This window comes from Lepeophtheirus salmonis, chromosome 1, assembly GCF_016086655.4.
Source record: "Lepeophtheirus salmonis chromosome 1, UVic_Lsal_1.4, whole genome shotgun sequence".
In the NCBI taxonomy this organism is placed as follows: domain Eukaryota; kingdom Metazoa; phylum Arthropoda; class Copepoda; order Siphonostomatoida; family Caligidae; genus Lepeophtheirus; species Lepeophtheirus salmonis.
This window is the reverse complement of record NC_052131.2, coordinates 27950129-27971260: the sequence shown is the minus strand read 5'-3', so window position 1 is coordinate 27971260 and position 21132 is coordinate 27950129. Positions and strand designations below refer to the sequence as shown.

The following is a 21132-nucleotide window of genomic DNA, read 5'->3' as shown; positions in this document are numbered from 1 at the left end:
CCATGAACATCAAGATATCCTCTTGTTGCTCCTTTGTTTCAGACTTCAACTCCATCAATTCTAAAATATCCTCTAAGACGTGTAATCTTCCAAGGGCCCTTTGATTAGAAATTTCTACTAATTCAATTCTGTTTGAACGCTTCTGTTCATTAATGCTCCGTGTGACATGACCTTTGTATGCCTTAACTTTTGATTTTATAAAGTCAAACTTCTTACTTTTAAGTTCTTCCATTACGATTCTTAAGATTGGTTCTGGTTTATCGACTGCGCCATATGATGTACGTAGATATGAGATATATGAGGATATGGAGTTTATATATATACTTTATTATACACGAGGAGAATCCGGAATGACTCTCATATTAATATATTATTATATATTGTATATTTATACATAGGGCACTAAACCTATAAGTATGAAGATATATAACAATTGGGAATAAAACATTGATTCAGATAAAGAAGAAACATTTTTATAATATAAAGGTTACTAATAGACAAAGCATTACCATTCAAAATTCTAGAACGAGAGCGGTAGAGCTCTCATTGTTTTGAATAACGAGCGGGAGCGCACTCATCATATTGGACGAGTGATAAAATCCTTCAAATTTCGCTCATTTACATAAATTTATATTTCCTTTTCTTTTTATGCCCAAGGCACACCATAAGACAAATAAAAATTTATTTACATACTTATTTCCATTAAACCAATTATTTAGATTATTATAAGTTATTGTACATAATGTTGGGTTGTCACAAATCGTGCAGTACACTTGAACATGCCTGAAGACACACTGTTTGGGATCCACAACACAAAAGCACTAAATAAAGGGTTTTCCAATAAGAGGTGATATTTTGATATTCAAAGAAAAATGACATTTTTTGAATAAATGATCGGATGTTTATTTCAATGTAAAAAGAAAGGTATGCCATGGAAAACAATAACACCCAAATGACCGCCATAGCTACACTTACAGGACTGTATCTTTTTTATGAAATTTTCAATCACCAAATCGCAAGGTGGCTGTTGTATGCCCTCAATTACTTCAAAAATTAAATCTTTGAGGTCTGGAATCGACACTGAGCTGTTGGCGTAGACCTTATCTTTCCCGTGGCCCCAAGGGAAGAAGTCGCAAGGTGTTAAATCACAAGATCTCGGTGGCCAATTGCAATCACCTCATTGAAAGATAACACGGTTCGGAAATTTTTATCGTATAAGAACAATAGTTTCGTTGCCTGTGTGGCACGTAGCGCCATCTTGTTGAATGTAAACGTTGTCAAGATCAATATCCTTTATTTCCGGTCATAAAAATCATTAATCATTAACTCTCATTAGCTTAATACCATTCCAAAAAAATTAAACTGTTGCTCTAGCTTCATTTTCGAAAAAAATAAGGTCCAATTACCCCGATGGACCATAAACCATACCAAACCGTCTCACGTTGAGGATGGAGAGGCGTTTCAACAATAAATCTTTTCCGAGCCCCAGATGTGACAGCGATTTGGTGATAGAAAATTTAATAAAAAGGATACGGTTCGGTAAGCGTAGCTTTGGCAGCCATTTCTCTTTACATTGAAATAAACATCCGATCATTTATCTCAAAAATTGCAATTTTTCTTAGAATGTCAAAATAACACTTCTTATTGGAAAACCCTTTATTATCTTATTTGCATGTGGTAGTATGAATTTTATCAATTTAATCATTGATATTCGAAAATACTTGAATATTTGGCAGAATTGCCGTTAGATCTAATCAAGCACAAATGTTACATTCTGATTTATACACTGCTGTCCACAGCTACCGTTGAGAGAGTATTTTCTTAAGGTTATCTATTATTTAAAGACAGATATCAGACTTTAAAAGATGAAAAATTTGAAAAAATAACTTGTGTCATTGAATCAAAAATGTAACAGTTAAAACACTCGATTAATCATTTTATGGATTTTTTAAATTTTAAAAATAATTTTATCTCTTTATCTTTAAATTTTATTTATTCTTTTACCATATTTATCTTCATTTTTGGAATAAATAATAAATATAAACTTATTAACAATAAAAGTTAGTTAGTTACAAAAATAAACTGTTGTCAAATTCAAATTCTCCTATAAGAGCGAAAAAAGAGCGCAGCTCATTTATACTTGAGCGAGAGCGGGTGTGCGCTCATTGTCTTAAAAAAAGAGCGGAAACAAGAGCACACTCACAAAATTAGTAACTGAGCGAGCGGACTAATGCTCTGATATTAGATATCCCACTTCACAAACGGAGGGATAATAGAGACAAAACCCATTTTAAGTGAAGGAGCAATATTAATGCTCCCCAGAGCTTTAAAAAAGGAAATTATTTAGAATCAAAAATTATATGTTAGTGCATAAATCACACACAAGGTGATAACGGGAGTTATATTATAAAATGCCTATATACTTACAACAATATAAAAGCTATTATGTTATAGGTTCTACATTAAATCAATTTAATAGTTTATCCCTACTGGTGGGTTCTTTTGCATAAGGTATAACCATTGAGTATCGAGCACATGAACCCATTTATATAAAACTTATAAAGAATACTTATAATATACAAATATATACTCAAATACATATAATGTAGCTATGTATAATATTATATCTTGTGTATATATGCTATAAGGAGTTCGTTAGGTAAGCATGATGAAAAGGTTGAATTTTGTAATAAATGATGAAATATTTGCAAAATATGTAAGTGTAAGTACATACATCAATGAAGGGAAGAAAATTATATAATTTATGATTTTTTAATATAAATATGTTAAAAGATAAATTTTATTCTATATTTTGGGTATTTTTCGTATTTTGTGACATTTCAAATATGTTCGTCATATTAAAATTTCACCAATGATATGTGCTTTATTACTTATTTGATAGATAACAAGAATTTCTAACACCCATATCCTCCCCCTCTGAAGAAAAAAACAACCTTACCTAATATCCATTTCTTCATGTCCTGGAATACTTTTTACGCCAATGAAGTTGGGCTTAAAAGCTTGGATTGGCCACGAGATTATGTAATTAAATGTATGATTTGAGGGATCAAATACTCGAAGAGTCAGAGTGCCGTCCTTCCATGAAATACTAAAAGTTTTATAGCGGATTGGTGAAATGATCCCCGGAGTCTTTTTTGTGAGTAATTGATATTCTGTATCCTGAATCCCCGTTCCAATCCAAGAAAATGTGTTTTTTTTCGCACCAATGACGACTTGAAAGGCGTTGGAATCATCCTGATGTTCAGTGTCTTCCTCAAATTTATCATCAGAAGCAGTTAGTGCTAGACGGACTTCACGTGACTCTTTTACTGTAAATAGTAACTCCTTGTTTTTGAGTGTGGAGAGGGAACGGATTCTCCAATTTCCCAATTGTTTAGAAGCTTGTAGTGTCTCCTCTAAAAGATAGATTGAATGAAAATGGTTATGTAAGTCTAACTTCATAATTCATTACTCAATTCCCATTAAAATCATAATGAACTAATTACAATTTTTTTTATTTAGATTAAAATTAATTACACTGTCACGTACAACATAGTTCCCATTTTTGTTTATTTTGTGAATGTTAATGGAGAAAAATCATTTATCAACTCTATGATGAGAGTAGATATAAGAAAAACCAATCAAATATTGCCTTTTTTGATATATTACTTCCATATATATATTAAACTGTAACAAAATGACAAAATTTGGGAATTTGGTATCGCCAAATATTTTTTATTTTGTATTTTATTCCTCTAAACAAGAAAATAACCATCAAACGTCCAAAAAAAAGTGGTCCTTCATGGACGGGTGTTGATTTGAAAATCTGTAAAATGTACAAAACAGGACATTTTGATGTTTTTTCTTTAAAATTATCGATTTGAATCGATTACAGGAATTTTATTCCATTAAGTAGTATAGATAAAACATATATCTTACAACAATATTTCTCTAATTTGCCTCAAAGGATGAGTATTTTAATTTAAAGCATGCTGCCAATAAATAAATATTATCTTTTGATACCGCATATAATACGCATTAATTTCCACGTTTTTCATCAGTTTTACAACTTTAACCTCATTTTTTGACACCAAATGTCAAATGTAATATTATTACTAAATATACTGCCGTTGTTCGTTTACACCAAATAAGACATCCTATTTTACTAATTTATAATTTTGGACTAAAAAAATTGTTAATTAAACTCTTAAAAACATGACCAATTATTTATTATTCTTAACTTCTATCTTAGATTTACTTTTATTCCAGCATAATTTAATTTTTTTATTCTATAAGTTTGATATTTTTCATTTATTATGAATATTTAATTTTTTTTTTTCGATAACCTTTCAAAAAAGAAACTATGAATCAATAATTGCTTGTAATTATTTTTTTTGGTCCATTAATAGTAAAAATTAAATGGAATTTTAATTTTGCTATGATAATATCAGTGGTATAGTCTGGTCTTTATTGTCCACAAATTTGAGCTAACGTGTTGTTTACTTCTTTTACTGCACATTCAAAACTGTGCGTGCATAGTATTTTGAGAAGTCGAAGCGGTTAACAGACAAAAATGATCAGTTGACTTTGAAGAATTACTATTGCGGTAAAAGGTCCAGTGGCGTTGTTCCAATCCTGGATATTAATAATTGAAGTAGCATCCCAATTGAGGTTAGGTGAACAGTATGGTCGTACACTGATGTCTCCCAAATCACTTTCATCTCTTATGTCTCTTAGTTTTGATATCCTGAATTGTCTATCTTTTTGCTTAGAACTTGATAGTAAAGACAGTTGAACGTGCTCAGAGTGAGCATGCCACAAACCTTTATCTACAAATTTCATGGCGATACATTTTACTTTTTCTGAAAATGCATCTTTTTTCCCCATATTTTGAATTAATTGTACTTGATGTAACGTATGTGACGGAACTTTAAAATATTTAAATCTACTTTAATTCCGAAACACATATGGAGGTAAAAATTCACAATGAACTCGACTATAAGGCGCAACTTTTTGCTTTATCTCCAGCCAACAAATGCTTTGAGATGGAAGAGTCGTGCGAAACGACTTGTTCGATATGACCCAATGGAATGTAAAACAATGACGATTTTCATTTAAAGAAGTTATTCATCTACAATTTCTAAGATAATCATTTTTGCTTAAAATTAATCATTAGGCAAATCCTCGACACTTTCACAAAAGCAGAAACTTATATATGCATATTTTCTGATTTTATCAATAAATTCAAAATCGTTAACGTTATCACATATAATTTCCCCAAGTTTCCATATTTATAATAAATAAACGCATAATAAATTTGAGATATATCATTCATATAATATAGGACACCTGAATTATCAGCTACCTCAATTTTCGGGACCATCGGGCTCAATTATATGTGACATAGCGGTAATTTATTGGTACGAAGTTCACACTTTATTCGAACAAGTTTATGGACCAAAAGTTACTCTAATAGTTGCACTCAAGCATGTTCTACAATCTTTACTACCAAGCTCTAAGCTAGACAAGATAGACAATTCAGAACATCAAAAATAAGAGACATGAGATGGAAGTGATTTGGGAGATATTAATGTTCGGCCATTACTGTTCATCAAACCTCAATCGGGATGCTACTTCAATTATTGATAACGAGAATTTGATGAACGCCACTGAGTTGTTTTTTTTATCACGGTAGTCATTCCTCAAAGTCAACTGATTAGTTTGATCTAAAACAAAAAATGAAATTTAATAATCATAATAAATGAAAAATATCAAACTAATAGAATATATGATTAAAATTATGCTGAAATAAAAAAAATCAACAATAATAAATATAAGGTTGTACTTCTAAGAATTTAATTGACAGTTTTCGTAGTCCAAAATTATAAATTGGTAAAATAGGTTTTTAATATTTGGCGTAAATGAATAACGAATGTATTTTTAGTAATAATATTATATTTCACATTTGGTATCAAAAAATTAGATATGAGTAGTAAAAATGAAGAGAAACGTCTAAATAAATGCGTGTTCTACGCGTTATCAAAGGAGAATATTTATTTATAAGATAGTATGCTTAGAACTAAAATACTCATCCTTTGAGGCAAGTTAGAGATATATTGTTGCAACATATTTGTTTTGTCTATATTACTTAATAAAATAAAAATCCTGTAACTGGATTCAAATCGATAATTTCAAAGAAACAATATCAATATTTCCTTTTTTTTCAACATTTTACAGATTTTCAAATGAAAACACGTCCATGAAGGACCATTTTTTTATAACTTTTGATGGTTATTTTCTTATTTAGAGGAACAAAATGCAAAATAAAAAATATCTGGCGATACCAAATTCCCAACTTTTGTCATTTCCGTACAGTCTAATGTTTTATATATATTTATTATATTTGTATAATAATGTAGATATTTATAAATTAATTAAATCCTAATGATCAATGAATAAATTAATAAATATAATTTATTAAGAAAACCAAATTATTACTGAATTTCGTTTAATATTTTAATTATGTAATGCTAATTAAAGGACAATCAAAAAGTTCGTTTTATTATATTAGACATTATTTGTTGCTAAATAACTCTAAAATGTGTAAATGATTACTATAAACAATTTTTTTTTATATAAAATAGCTTCAACATAAAATTCTTGCTTTTTTTTTATTGAAAGTGGAACTTTTTGATAACTTTTCAAAATCAGAAAAATTTTTATATAAACGAATTTAGATGAAAATAGGTATGGAGATATTTTCAATTCAATGATTATGTAAGAAAATAATAGAAATGTAGTTAAAATTACCGTTGGCACAAAAATATTGAAGAGATCTTTTAATTAATGTATTCCCTTGTGGTGTGATCACTATTTTTTTTGTAACATAAAGAGACTCAATTTCCACATCCTCTTCTCCAATAACAGCAATTGCATTGACATGAGCTAAATTTACAAATTCAAAATTAGAAAACAAGCTATCAATTTCAATAAGCAACATTTTACCTGATATCGTTTTTTCAACAGGATACCCTCCAGCAGCAGAAGGAGAAACACTTATCTTTTTCTTCAGATTTAACCCCTCATACCCCGTAATATTTGCTTGCTCTGAGTCATAATGCCTACGACTTCCATCAAATATTAGCTCATCCACTTCCGTCGAAATACTGAAGATCACAGTCACTTGTAGATTCAGTGGCATGTCACTTCGGATTTGAAGATCAACCATAAAGGACTCTGAGGCTCGTATGGATCTTGGAAGGAGAAGATCCACTTCTAGAGGTTTTTTTCGATTTATGAAGCGGTTATGTGATCGTCGGATTCCATGCTCTGGAGATATAGATACAGAGGAAAGAGTCCAAAGTGTGGATTCATGTTTGGGATCCGGTGGAAGGACTGAGGCTGTGTAAAAACCATCTTCACTGTAAAATAATGGGTTTTTTGACATAACATCAATTTGATACGGACAACAGTTGATTTAATACAAAAAAATGATTTACCCTCATTTAAATTAAAATTTTATAATACTGTTACTGATTAACATATAAAAACCCAAAATTATGTTGATTTCTTGACGATGTCAGTTATAGTATACAATAATATGATTTTAATTTTTTTATATGTTTGTGGGGGATCTTATCAAATAGTAAATACAATGTATAGTAGATAATTTATTTTACTGTTCTAATACTTAACTTCCTGTCTCCGGAATTTATTTTTAAAGAAATAAAACACAATTTAAATTTAATTAACTCATGTTCTATATAATTCTTTTAAATAATTACAAATATTAAAAAATTGTAGAAGACTACTTTTAAATACCTTAATCCATTTCGAATTATTGATTAATATTACATATGATTTAAAAATAATATTTATTGGATGAAATAGGTGAATTTTTGTTTTTGGTTCATAGCTTTTCACTTATAAAAGATATAAAGTTTTTAAAAAAACACGTAAATGTAATATGCAATACTATGATGAATCAAACTGTATAAGTTTTATCGTCTTTGTTTAAATGGTTTTATGTTTTTGTGTCAATGTATTTATTAAAAAATAGTTGATTTTTTTTTCGAAAAAGTTACTTCGAATAAAGTTCTGGAAACCTGAAAAATAAATTTAGAATGAATTTTTTACTTGTATATAAGCTTATTCAACACAATAAAAATATAATTTAAGGAGTTAAAATGTTTTTCTTTATTTGAGTTACGTTAGCAAAAACATAATTTTTTCTAGCATGGGTATCCAATGAAAATCATATAAATAAAATACAATTTTCAGGATTTTTTTCATTTCAAACTAATTACCGAGTCGTGCTTTGAAATCTCAACAATTCCTAATTCAATAATTAAAAAAGGCTAATAAATTGAAATTAATTGATACTTCAATATATTGAAACATAAACAATTAGTTACAAAACAAAGACAATCTGAGCTCTCTAGCTTATATATAAGTCGAGAAAATTACACTTGAACATGATTGACGAATTTTCATTCGCGTACTCCAAAAAGTTGGGGGTCTTAAGGACCACTGTCTACGCCATCACAAGTTTCCGAAATGCTAGGGAGGAAGGATGGCCTATCAAAAAGGCCAAACTGGACACAGGGGAGTTAAAAAATATCACGGACCAATCCACTCCAGTCCATAAGGTCCCATCCAATATATCTTAGGGTTTCACACGAGACTGTTCAGAAAAATATAAAAAAATGAATGGAAAAAGTCTTGTGGGTGTGGAGATGCCACTTTTATAATAAAATAACCCCATTTTGAACTCCTTTTTGACACTTTGACATTATGACATTCATTCCTAACGGGTACCAACCCTTCCACCGCCACCTGTAAGCCATCATTGCCACTTTTGGGAGGCTACATTAATGATTAAGAGAACTCCAACACACATCTATTTATAGCATTAATTTTGTTGGAATTATATTATCAATTAATGAATTATATCTTATTGAATTTTAAAAATCAAAGTGTTCATATTTTAAGAGAATACTCGCTATAATAACCAAATATGAAAAATTTAGAAACTTCATCCAATTTATTCGGATAAGTCTCCAAACTCAAACAAACAATATTTTGACCAAACCCCTACCCTAAATATAATAAAATAGATGTTATCCGTACCTTGCTTGACTACAATGAAAGAACCAAAACAATTTCCCTGGATGGAAGCTTCGAATATAGTTGAATGGTTCCTCATAGTTATCTTCTTCCTTACCAGATGATCCAAAGACACAAATCTTTACGTTTGGCTCAGCAAAGACCTCAATTCCAATTTTACCTCGACTATGATTCACTTCGGTCGTATTCGTCTCTAATATAAGCTGAAATATAAGGTTAATTTTTTTTGAAGTTGAAACATAAACATTATTAGTCATTATTACAAGAGAAGTGTCCTTGAGCGTAAGAGAAAAGTTTTTAGAGTCTACAAGGAGGACATCGTCATTGCCTCTGTCTACGTAGTGCGTCCATACTTGTAGATTTGACTTGGGTGCCATTCTTGAAACCAGTGGTAAACTGTGTAATTAATTATTATAGTAACATTAAATTATATAACAAAGTGAGTTTTTAGTACTAGATGAAAGGTTTTCATTTATTGGCATGAATGGCGATGTACTTTCCTTCAAGTTCATTTATTTGTTTGTATCAAAAGAAAAAGAACATCTTATTAAATAAGAGGAAAAAAAAAAAGAATTTGTATCAAGGTCAAAAGTCCAGAAAAAGAAAAACCCATTCTTTTAAGTATAAAAAGAAGGAGGAAACGTAGGTAGTTCCCAACAAAGTTTTTTCATATGTAAATCTCTTAAAATGCACATTATGTTTTTTCTGATATTAGTAAAGGTATGTGAGCATAAAAAATAGTCTATTGTGTCATTAACTTTCTACGTTTAATATATGTATGCATATATAAATGTTGGTGAACGTATTAAAAGTTCTTGAAAATAAAACAAAGTCCGTGAGCATATTTATTTATATTCTCTCTCAAGTAAATAGATCAATAAAACGTCAAAAAAATCTTATTTATGATTAAAAAATATACCCATTATTATTTACAATAAAATATACTTTCCAAATAAAAGAATTCATTGAGAAAAAAAAAATTGAATTTTTTTCAAACTTATCAATAAGAAAAAAAAGGATTTGATTATATTATACATACATATAAAAATATGAAATTACCTTATTTTATGAAGGCATCTTCCATTCTGATAGGGAGCTTTCTCAAGATGCTTTCCCCAAGCAATGATTTGATCTCGAGTAGAAGAATACCAATGAAGCTCTCCAAGGACATCGCATGGGCATGATGCCAGCACATCAATCGTGGTGGCATCACCTGGCTATAAAATAATTATAATTTGCTGTCATTTAAGTATATATTAAACTTTAGTAAATTCTATTCCATGACTTTTTTTTTTCTTCAAAAAAATCAAAAAATTAAACTTTTTTAGAATTTAATTGAAAAAATAAAGGTGATAATATTAAATTTTTTCGAAAATTATTATAAAAATACACAGTTATTCTCAAAAAATTCGATTTCTAGGATAAAAATTTTCCAAAATCCAGAGCCTTTACAAGAAATTTCAAAACTTAATATTTCTTTCTAAAATTTATAAAATCCATAGCCTGAAAAAAAGAAAAAAAATCGGAAAAAGTTTGAATAATTACATTTTTTTTCAAGAATTTAAACTTGCAAGTTGCGATTTTTATAAAAAGTAATATATATTATTAATGTTTGAATTTTTCAAGTAATTTGGAGATGTGGTTGAGCATTATCCAAAAAGAGAATCCATTAAATGAAGAAGCGGAACTTAAATACAAGAATTATAATGATGGTGATTACGTCGTGGAAGTTATTGAAGATCCTGTTAATCCAACACCTATAGTTCCTTAGGTAAGTTACCTAATAATACTGAAATTTAAAGGCGTCAATCTGAAGTGTTGAAACTTTTTTGTTCTTGAACATAAAAAAGATGGTTGTAATAATTCCAGATGGAATATGCCAACATATTAAGGTGAACTATTGCTAATGTTCCATTAATTGGTTGGATGGAGTTGCACTTACTTTAGTCGAAGAAGCTCTTCAAGAATCAAGTATATCTGGCTTACGCTTGGAAAAGATTTCATAAATAATCATTCGGGAAAATATTCTCCATCTTTAGAAGCCATTCAAAGGATGTATCGTCTTTTCATCGTCCTCAACTAGTGACGTGGTGAGACAAAATTGCAATGGAAAGTTTCATTTTAAAAACCTTGTAGAACCCAGAAAATTGGAATAATTGGCTTTCTAAAATAATATCGTTTCGATTCACGATTTAGGCAACAGCTCAATGTTCAACTAGTGTAATTTTTTCCCCTCTCATAAATTTTCGCAGAATTTTATATAACGACCATTCAATGGCATATGAAATTTTCGTCCAAATTAAATTTTTAAGGAACATGCTGAAGAAATATGTAGCAAGTTTTTAAAGTTTTAAACCTACCAATATTAGGGAAAAAGAGAAGTATGAGATTAATTGCAAAAATTAATTAAGAAAAAAGTTGTACTTTTCAATTTCAAATCTCCACAGGATGTTTATTTTTATTGGTCCTTGCAAAGATTGTGGGAATTATTTAATACAGCAATACATGCTTTTACTAGATGTCCTATTCTATGTGTTGTGAAGGAATTTATTTCGCTTAACATATTTGGAGTACAGGATAATTTCGAAACTCCCCTGGTATTATTCGGGGACACATTAAATGTCACCAAAGCTCCAACAAAGAAACGTACCTTGGAATTTGCTCTCTCGAGCTATAAAAGTAGAATAGATGAGATGTTAACTGAAGGAAAATCAGAAAGAAAGGAAGAACTGAGAGCCATATTTATTGCTACCACTGCAAGGTATTCAACATTCACCATCAAAATATCTGATCTGGATGGCCTATCGTGGAAATATGCGAGGAATCATATTGGCTACTACCCTTTGAGTTCGAATAACAATAGAAAGTTTCTATGTCGCTTGATACGCATACTTAGACCGTTTAAAAAGTTCTGCTCCTCATAAGTTCAATAGTTATCTTCTTTAATTGACATTTAAGCTATAACTTTTGTATCTCTTTTTGATTATAAATATTTTAATGTCAATTTTTAGAATTATTTTAATATTTGTTTTATACCTATGGATATATTTTATATCCTTTTGGGAGAATATGCAAGTAATAATGTATTTATTTATAAACGATAATGTTTATATATACTTATATTTTGCGTATATATATTCTCTAGACCAATAAAGAGAAAGAAAAAACAAACAAACAATACACCTTGGATACTTAAGAATGGTTACCTCCCTCACGGAAAGAACCTATCTGAATACCTAATTATTTTTTATCTGACATATTTATATATATATTATTTGGATTCTAAAATGATTTATTACACTTCTACGTCCGTTTTGAAATCTTTGAATATTTCTACCTAATATGAATTAATTTTACCAACTTTTTGTGTTTTACTTTTACAAACAATAAGAATTTTAAAAGTCGACTGCTACAGATTTTAACAATCCCAGCTGGTCAAAAAAAAAAAAAAATCCTCAAAGAAAACATTCAGATGAATTAATAAATTAATTTACGGAGTTTTTATAACAAATCTCATAACTTTACTTGAATAAAAAAGTAATTTGTAGATATTACCAGATAAATCAAATATGTATTACGAATATCAAACTTAATTTCAAATATCATATACTGCGTTCTCCAAAAGTCTTAAATTTCTAAGATATTGTCGACATAGTTTCTTATCCAGAATTTTATTAGTTTTAACGCAATTTGGATTCAATTCTTTTCTTTACTATAAAAATAAAATGAGATTTAAGTTATTTTCATTAGTTGAGATTCATAATCTAAGAAAAACAGTAGAAAAAATCTATTGTGCTGGTAAATTAGAGCGCCAAATATTTCAGATTTTGAGATCTTCAATTACTTTCAGTACTGTAAAATATTACATGAAGAAGATTTGAGCGACTTGAAATATTGAGGGAAAACCAAGAAGTGGGTGTCCAAGGTCAGCTTTGGTCCACAAACCTCCCAAAAGTTAGAATAAAAATTTGCAGGAGCCCCATCAAACTTTCCAAATATATGGTGCGTACAGTGTATGGACACGTTTCAATTTCGTCTTATGGAATTAGTTGATAAACGAGACGGGTTTATTGATTAAATTATAAAATGTTGATTAAAAATCAATAAATTTTCTGAAACATTTAATTTTTGTGTTTTATTCTAAGATACACTTATCACTGAATTAATAAAAAATAAAGAAGTTTAAAAATTATTTTTGTTAAACCTGTGAATCGTAATTTATTTTCTCCCTACTTTTAATGTGGCTCCTATTGATTATTTCCTAACAAAAATTAATCTTGCACTAAATCTTAACAAAATATATTTAAATTTATAATGCATTTACCAGACACGATAAAAGTCTGCTTCAACCAAAGTTTTATAAATAATCCTTTGGTGTAATATTGAAAATTGCTTTCAAAATATTAAAACCCAAGAATTTTAAAAATATTAAAAAAAAATTCCAAATAAAAACTACAACATATTCTAACCACTCTTTACTTCATCAGACATATTTTAGAACATCTTTGAATGAATTAATTAAGGAATAATAATATTTAGACTATCATAATGTGTACTAACCTTAAAAGTCCGATCTAATCCCTCACCAATTCGAATACTGCAGGGCTCCTTTCCTGTCTGTATCCTTTGAATGACTTCTGATGCTAACACGGCATTTAAAAGAGGAGAAGTTCGATTATCGGTTCCCAAAGATATTAGCTCCGCCTAAATTATAAGACATATTTATTTATAATTTTGTATTGGATAAAAACATATTATATGTATTATCAACAATACGTACATTGATAAGAGTATTAAGGAATATACATTCTTTTTGAATCGTTTTGATTCACCAAGCAGAAATAACTTTTGCATGAAACTTGCTCTATACCCCCTCCTCTCTCATCAAAATTTTATTTGATGATGGACAAACAAAAAATAAAAAGATAGGGGGAATCATAAAAATAAAACGAGAAAGAGAAGCATTCAAAAAATTGGTAATTCTCAATAATAATAGTCATGCATGACTACAACTTTCTGATATAACCCAGAATACAAAAAAATATCCATAAAAATTCTTACAACATACAAAAATTGATTAAATTTTATTTTCTTTTTTTGGAGAGAGAGTTAGAGACTGAGAAAAAGAGTTCCAAATCATGCCATATACTCGTAATTATATAACAAATATAATACAATGAACTTGTTCTTATAAAATTTGCGATAGTTTTTCTTCTTATATACATAAACCTATTGGAAAAAATAATTAAAACCCTAATTTTTGGTTATATAATAAATTAATTTCTTCAAGGGCTTCGTTATCAAGGAAATTAACAACATTTCAGTGTGTTGATGATTCTATAAATTAAGAAAATGAAATCCTCAAAGTAAAAGTTGGATTGACTTGGAAGCAATCACAATAAAAAAGTCGCATTGAAACATAATGCTGTATTCAAGTTTGATTTTATAAGTATAATAACAATCCTACAAGTACTCTATTCAGGATTAGTATCCATAAGGAGAGCTGGGGATGATTTATTTTGAGTTATGCCGTTATAATTTAAAAGATATAATCAATTGTAATATGAAGAAACTGTTCTAATTAACATTTTACTATTAGAAACCAGGAGGGTTCTACTTATATTACAATGACAGTTTTTAAAAACAGCAACTATAAAAAAGTTTATAATCTCATCTTAGAGCAATGAAAGTTAAGCTTTCATCGACTCCTATAACCAATAAGTACAGGGTTGATCTTATCAATTGGTACGCATTTGTTTTTGTTTTTTCATTGGTAAAATTTAAAAGAGAGATTTTGTGAGGGTATTAATTTTTCAAAGTCATCTGAAAATAGTGCTTGGCACAACATTTATTCAATATGTGGGCCCTCAGCTTTAATAATTGACTTAATATGAGACTTAAATCTATTGCACATCTTGACTATGTAGTCAGAATCGAGCTTGGTCCACTCCTTCTTGATGGAAGCCTCCAGAGACTGGACACTCCGGTGCGGAGTAGCACAGATCCTTTCCTCCAGACGCACCTGGAGTAGTCCAAGGGGTTCGCGTCCAGAGAGGAGGGATGCAACATGTTGAGGTACCATATGTCCGGAAAGATGTATCTTAGGGAGGCCTGAGTCTTAGCGACTAGATGACAAGGTCCGTCTTGAGTGAAAAAAAGTTGTCCCCGAACCTTTCTTTACCCAAGATAGCACCTTCTTATCCAGAAGTTCGATGTTCGATTGAGCTGCTATTTCCTCTCCGCAAAATTGGGAGGGTAGACTTCACAACACCCAAGACCATGGTTCCGGATGGATTTTTTGTTCTGAAGCCATGTCTCAGCGAAGCTGAGACTTTGTCTGAATAGTTGGTTGTAATGTATGGGCTGTTCACAGTGGGATCAACACTGAAAAAAAATTAATCACAATAGAGCAAAATTTTAGTTGGCCTTGAGGAAATTTAGAATCTTCTTTGCTCTTTCAAACAGTCTCAGTTTGTTCTGTTCTGTGTTGTGAGCAAAACAAATTTTTCCTTTTTTGAAAAGACAAAAGGCGAGTAAATTTTTTTATATATAAAATCTCTCTTCCGACGGCATTGTTTTTACGGTAATCCGGTGAATTTATCTTTCAAAGACTAACAATGTTAAATATCGTTTTGTAGGGAAGGGTTTGAGGTGTCCAAAACTCATATTTAGAATAACTTTTTTTTCCTTTTAAAGAAAGAATCAAAAAACATTGCCGTTACAGATGTAAGGATGTTACACGTCTGAAATAGAGAAAACACTATTATAAATAGTGCTTTACCCACATATGTTTAACTTCAATGTCCATTTAAATGGTCAAACCAGTATGGAGAGCCGAATTTTGTTTAGTTATACTGCTTAGCTTAGGAATGTTGCTTGTCAATAAAAAAGAGAGAACACAGCTTTCTGCTGGAAACTGCGAACTGTGGACTGTTCAGTTGGGGAAGAGAGTCATGGAGAGTGTTTTTGGTAAGTGACTGTGCACATATCTAATGTATACCTATATTTTCATTCTTTCCTGCAGAATCACACAGTTCTATCACACACACAACTATCAACCAAATACAACATCCGCACACATTATCACATTCTCACTCAGGGATTTATTATTTGGTGTGATTTATTGACTATTTTTTTTTTACAAAAAAAAATTGAAAACATGAAATTATATTTTAAATGTGAAAATTAAAATTAATGGAACCAACAACGCCTCATTTTTTCGTAGGAACTGAATTTCGGTGTTCCCGTATCGTCTTTTTGTGGTGCTGGTGGTTGAAGAGAGAAAAATGTGAAGGTATGATTCATAGCAGTAGAGTACATTCTGTGTTTGATCTGTCCCCATGACACAACCTCCACATGAGGCACTCCCTGTGTGGCCACATTTTCCCACTTGCCCTCTAGCTCCTGTATGTCTATGAAGCTCTTAATCTCATTAGGAGTTAACTTTTCGATAGTGATGTTTGAGAATCTCTTTACAGCGACTCTTGCGAAATCGGCAGCAGTGTGGACAATTCCCTGTCGGGTGAACACAGCCGTGATAACACCCACTTCACCGTGCCTCCCACATCGTTGACTTGGAAAGTTTGGTTGACATTGGTTTTAAAATGCATGTTTTATGACAACTTTTCCTACAAAACGTATTGACATACCAGGAGTTGTCCCATAAACGGGCATCATAATAGCACGTTCCACCAGCCAATGGAAAGACGCAAAGTAAATAACTAATTTACATATTGACACAACAGCCCTTTCTGATGAAAAGTAAGCTTAGGAGATTATTTTTTGCCATACTGGCCATTAAGAAAGTCATACAATTTTATTCAGTGAATAAAACATTACATCATTTTGTGTCTCCGAAATATAGACTTTAATAATAAATTTTATGTAGATTTTGTTATTACTATGGCACCTTTATTTTTTTATGGTGAGGTTGACATTTGCATTAAATTGCCCATGTGTAACCTCTATGTAATTTTCTCAATTACTTTTCAAAAGAACAAATTAATACAAATAAGTACATGGGGAAGTTCAGGGACATTTTCAACTGGAGATAGTTCCAACAGTTCCTTTTTCTTGAATAGATCAAAAAAGCTACGACAATAAAATTTGCATTACTATTGCATTGTCTATTAGAAACAAGATTATTTTGGCAAAAAATTAATATTTTTAAATTTAAAAAAAAGATAGTTTGATACGAAAATAAAATCAATTAACATAAAGTGTATTTTATAAAAATATTTGAGACCAAATTATGAATAAAAATTAAAATCAACTGATCCATTCTGAAGAATAGAGAGAAAATGAAAAAAAACATAGTACTAATCCTTACACAAAAATTAGTTTATTTCTTTAATCAATAAATATTTTTCGCTAATTCAAAAATGGTGCTTCTATATATATATCAGATTAGTGCAAGCTATACGCCGTACACTAACTTTGTCTATTATCTTTTTTTTTTTTTTTTTTTTTTTTTTTGCCGAAAGAATCAATTTTTGGAGAAAAATATGAAAAATTCAAAGATTACAAAAGTTATTTTTTTAATGAGTAAATTTAACTTCTTCTTAGTTTATTTTTTTAAAAATCATTTTTATCAAAAGTAAGAAATTTAACAATAAAAAATAGTTATAAAAAACTTTAGTAAGATTTATATTTCGAAATATTTTCAATATGATTTAGAGCTTTATTTTTTTAAATTTAATAATAATATGAAAAATGGAACATAATACATAGATTTTCTTATAAACAGCCACGTCAATTTTCTTGAAATTCTCTAAATCATATTAGATAGACATTCAGAAGTATGAAACATCTTGAATATTTTTTAGGAACGATTTCAACAGTTAAAATCATATTTTAAAAACGTTGATTATATTCATTTAAATATAATTCATATAATAATTGCTGCTTCTAATCATAGGCGCCATAATGCATTTGCAAGTGGGGGAAATTATATCATGATAATGTTATTAGAGGAGCCTGTAGAATTTTTTTAGGAAGGAGCCTTTTGGTTATTTTCGACATCTTTGACAATATGTTTTTGTTTTTTGATAAATGCCAAATTATAAATTTTTTTTTCGAGGTGATGAAAATTTTTCAAGAGTTAAAATTTTTAGAAATAAACCAAATTTGAACGAATAAGCTTTTTTTTATGTTCCTTTATATACATAGAGTATATTTCCTTCTCTACGAACGACCAAGAAGCGAACCTACGCCCATTGTGTTCAAGAGAATAATTGATCATTAAGCTACGTCGTTCCACTAGATTTAATTTTTTGGGAATTAGACTAAATTTGAGAGAAAAACTTTTACATTTGACAAAAAAAAAAAAAAAATGATACAGTATGACATCGATAATTTATAATACTATATGATTTTTTTATTGGGATAATTAGATAAATTTTGCAAAAATGGGGGAAACCATTGGTGCTCGAATGGCACATAAATCAACTGACAAATCAAAGGTCTATCTTTCTACCCAAGTTGAAATAATTTATAAGATATATACTTAAGGTAAGTACAATATAGATATAGATTAACAAAAAACTGTTATCTTTTTCTTAATATGATATTAAAATATATATTATATCAAAATACCCTTTTTCTTCTCAAATATCCCTTTCCAAGATTATATTTGCTTCTGTTATACATCATGGACTTTAAATACATGCCTACAATTATGTTATGTAAACCTTTACATGTTTACTATGTACATGGGTGTTCCAGATAAATTGGGATATTTTTTAAAAGGTTATAACGAACAAAACTAGATACGGTAGAAACATGAATTTTTTTATTATTGAAATTTGCAATTGATGATATTCAATTATTTATCATTATATCTACCTCTCTTGATAACTTCCGTCACACGGTGCCAGAAAATTTGGCAGGACCGGGCGACCTCGTGTGGATCCATAATTGCGATTTTACTGGTTCAGATTTGTCAATTTTAATTTACATTCCCTGGATGGATGGATTAGCCCAATAAATAAATTACACTTATCTAAAAAGTACAATGCCTTGGCCACTAAATGTACTCACTTTTGGAGCCCGGATTTTTTTGTCTACAAACAGCCTGGACCTGAGCTCATGTGATTTCTATCTCTGGGGAGGGTCGAACATGAGGCCTTTGACAAATACCATTCGTCTGTTGAGGCACTGAAAACACAAATACCTCTACAATGGCAAAGCTGGACTTGTACGAGGTTGCCGTGGCCTGCCAAAGCTTCGGTCGCCGTGTGGCCAAGGTTATCAATAAAGACAGATATCAATTATATATAATTGAATATCATTGAATGTAGCTTTCAAATAATTTAAAAAAAAATATGGTTTTATCTTATCTAATTTGTTCTTTTTAAACATTTTAAGATTTTCCCAATTTATCTTGAACACCCTGTATATTTAGACAACCTTTTGAGTATAACCCCATTTATTATTTAGTCTTTTTAATATTTGAACAATTTTCTTTTCTTGCCTCTTTTATCCTTAAGCAGTGGGAAAACTAGAGACCCAAGTGCTTGTATCCCTCTTCCCTTCTTTCACTGCTTCTTTTGCATAGGTTTGAATTTATATTTACATACAAAGATTTAAAAACGAATACTGGTAAAGTCAAAATATTTTATATAAAATATGTATGTATTTATGTTAATATTTTGAAATATGTATACACATTACTTACTTTTTTACGAAAAAAAAAGTTTGTTCATATTTGTTCTCCATACATATTTTTTTTTGCATACACAAAGTGATATGTTTAAAAAAAACTAGGGACGGTGTAGACAAAATAAATTAGGTCAGGGAGTGATGTAAATTTTGACATAAATACATATTACATATATATCTGCATTAACCTATATATTCATTACATATATCATCACATATATAAAGTAGTTTAATTTATTTTAATGTGTTCGGGAGTGCCAATGAATTATAGGCTATCTTTTTTTTAGCAGGACATATCACATAATGTGACTTTTTTTACTTATAAGTATATATTTTATTTATAAGGAGTATCCATATAATATACACTTTCTTACATGACCAGTAAAATAACATAATTTTATAAGTTTATGTGGTGATATTGAATTAAAGTATTTTTTATGGGCTAAGATTTTTTAGAATCTCAATATTATTTTTATTCTTCTTCCACTTTATTCCGTTATTAGAGATGTAAAAATTGCTTGAATTCCGGTTAAGGTGTTTTTACACTTTCTTTTCATTATTTATAGTACATCTATTATATAGTCAAATAGATAAAATTTGGACTATTTTAACCTATTAGACCCAAATATTATTTACACATTTCAACACTTCCCTTTTATTAAAATGAAATTAAGACGCACCAACGCTTTTCATTAAATCATATATATTTTATACCAACAAGTACAAATATCCGTTTTTAAGTACTTCCTATCTAAAGAAGATTAAAAAATGCTATTTTCTAGATCACCATGAGCGTTTTACCAACCCAAAATAATTTTTAAAAAAATATTAAGGAAGAAATTCAATGTTTAAACTTATTGGAATACTGGGATGATTAAACACATAATTAGCACTAATGGGACACATATTTAAAATAATGTGCAGTTAAATGTGCAAAAAATTATAACTAATGATCAATATAAATGCATATGCAATTTATGCAAGTTAATTACCTTCAAAATTTGCTCAATTTGAGGTCAGAAATACTGATACTCTTTTGAAAAAAACATGTTATTTCTTCGAAAGAAGTTTTTTTATTTCGCCACATAATTATAATAGGATTATAATTTTTTTTATTTTAAAGAAGTAATATTTTGTCAATAAAATGTCATTCCATAATAACGAGACTTGTGAGGAAACGTTCAATCGCTCCAAATATTGCTCATTTGACAATTTCTTTATGAAAAAATACCCTTTTTGTGTCTGGTATGAAATAAAATGAGAAAATTTGGATTCGTTGAAATTATAAAGCAAATTTATCAATAAATTATGGTAAATATAAATTAATACAAATTTCTTTAAATTATC

General features: G+C 29.4%; 1 protein-coding gene across 1 annotated transcript in view; it reads right to left on the bottom strand.

Annotated features, from left to right (window-relative positions):
* The window catches only part of LOC121122045 (uncharacterized), a 137089-nt gene that overhangs the window by 9674 nt on the left and 106283 nt on the right, over positions 1 to 21132 (bottom strand). Inside the window, exons 7-13 of the mRNA XM_040717055.2 lie at positions 13687 to 13830; positions 10186 to 10343; positions 9390 to 9522; positions 9130 to 9329; positions 7006 to 7421; positions 6811 to 6945; positions 2960 to 3416 (exon numbers count right to left, since the gene is read on the bottom strand). Of these exons, the coding sequence (XP_040572989.1) occupies positions 2960 to 3416; positions 6811 to 6945; positions 7006 to 7421; positions 9130 to 9329; positions 9390 to 9522; positions 10186 to 10343; positions 13687 to 13830 (1643 nt within the window). The remainder of the gene's footprint in view (positions 1 to 2959; positions 3417 to 6810; positions 6946 to 7005; positions 7422 to 9129; positions 9330 to 9389; positions 9523 to 10185; positions 10344 to 13686; positions 13831 to 21132) is intronic.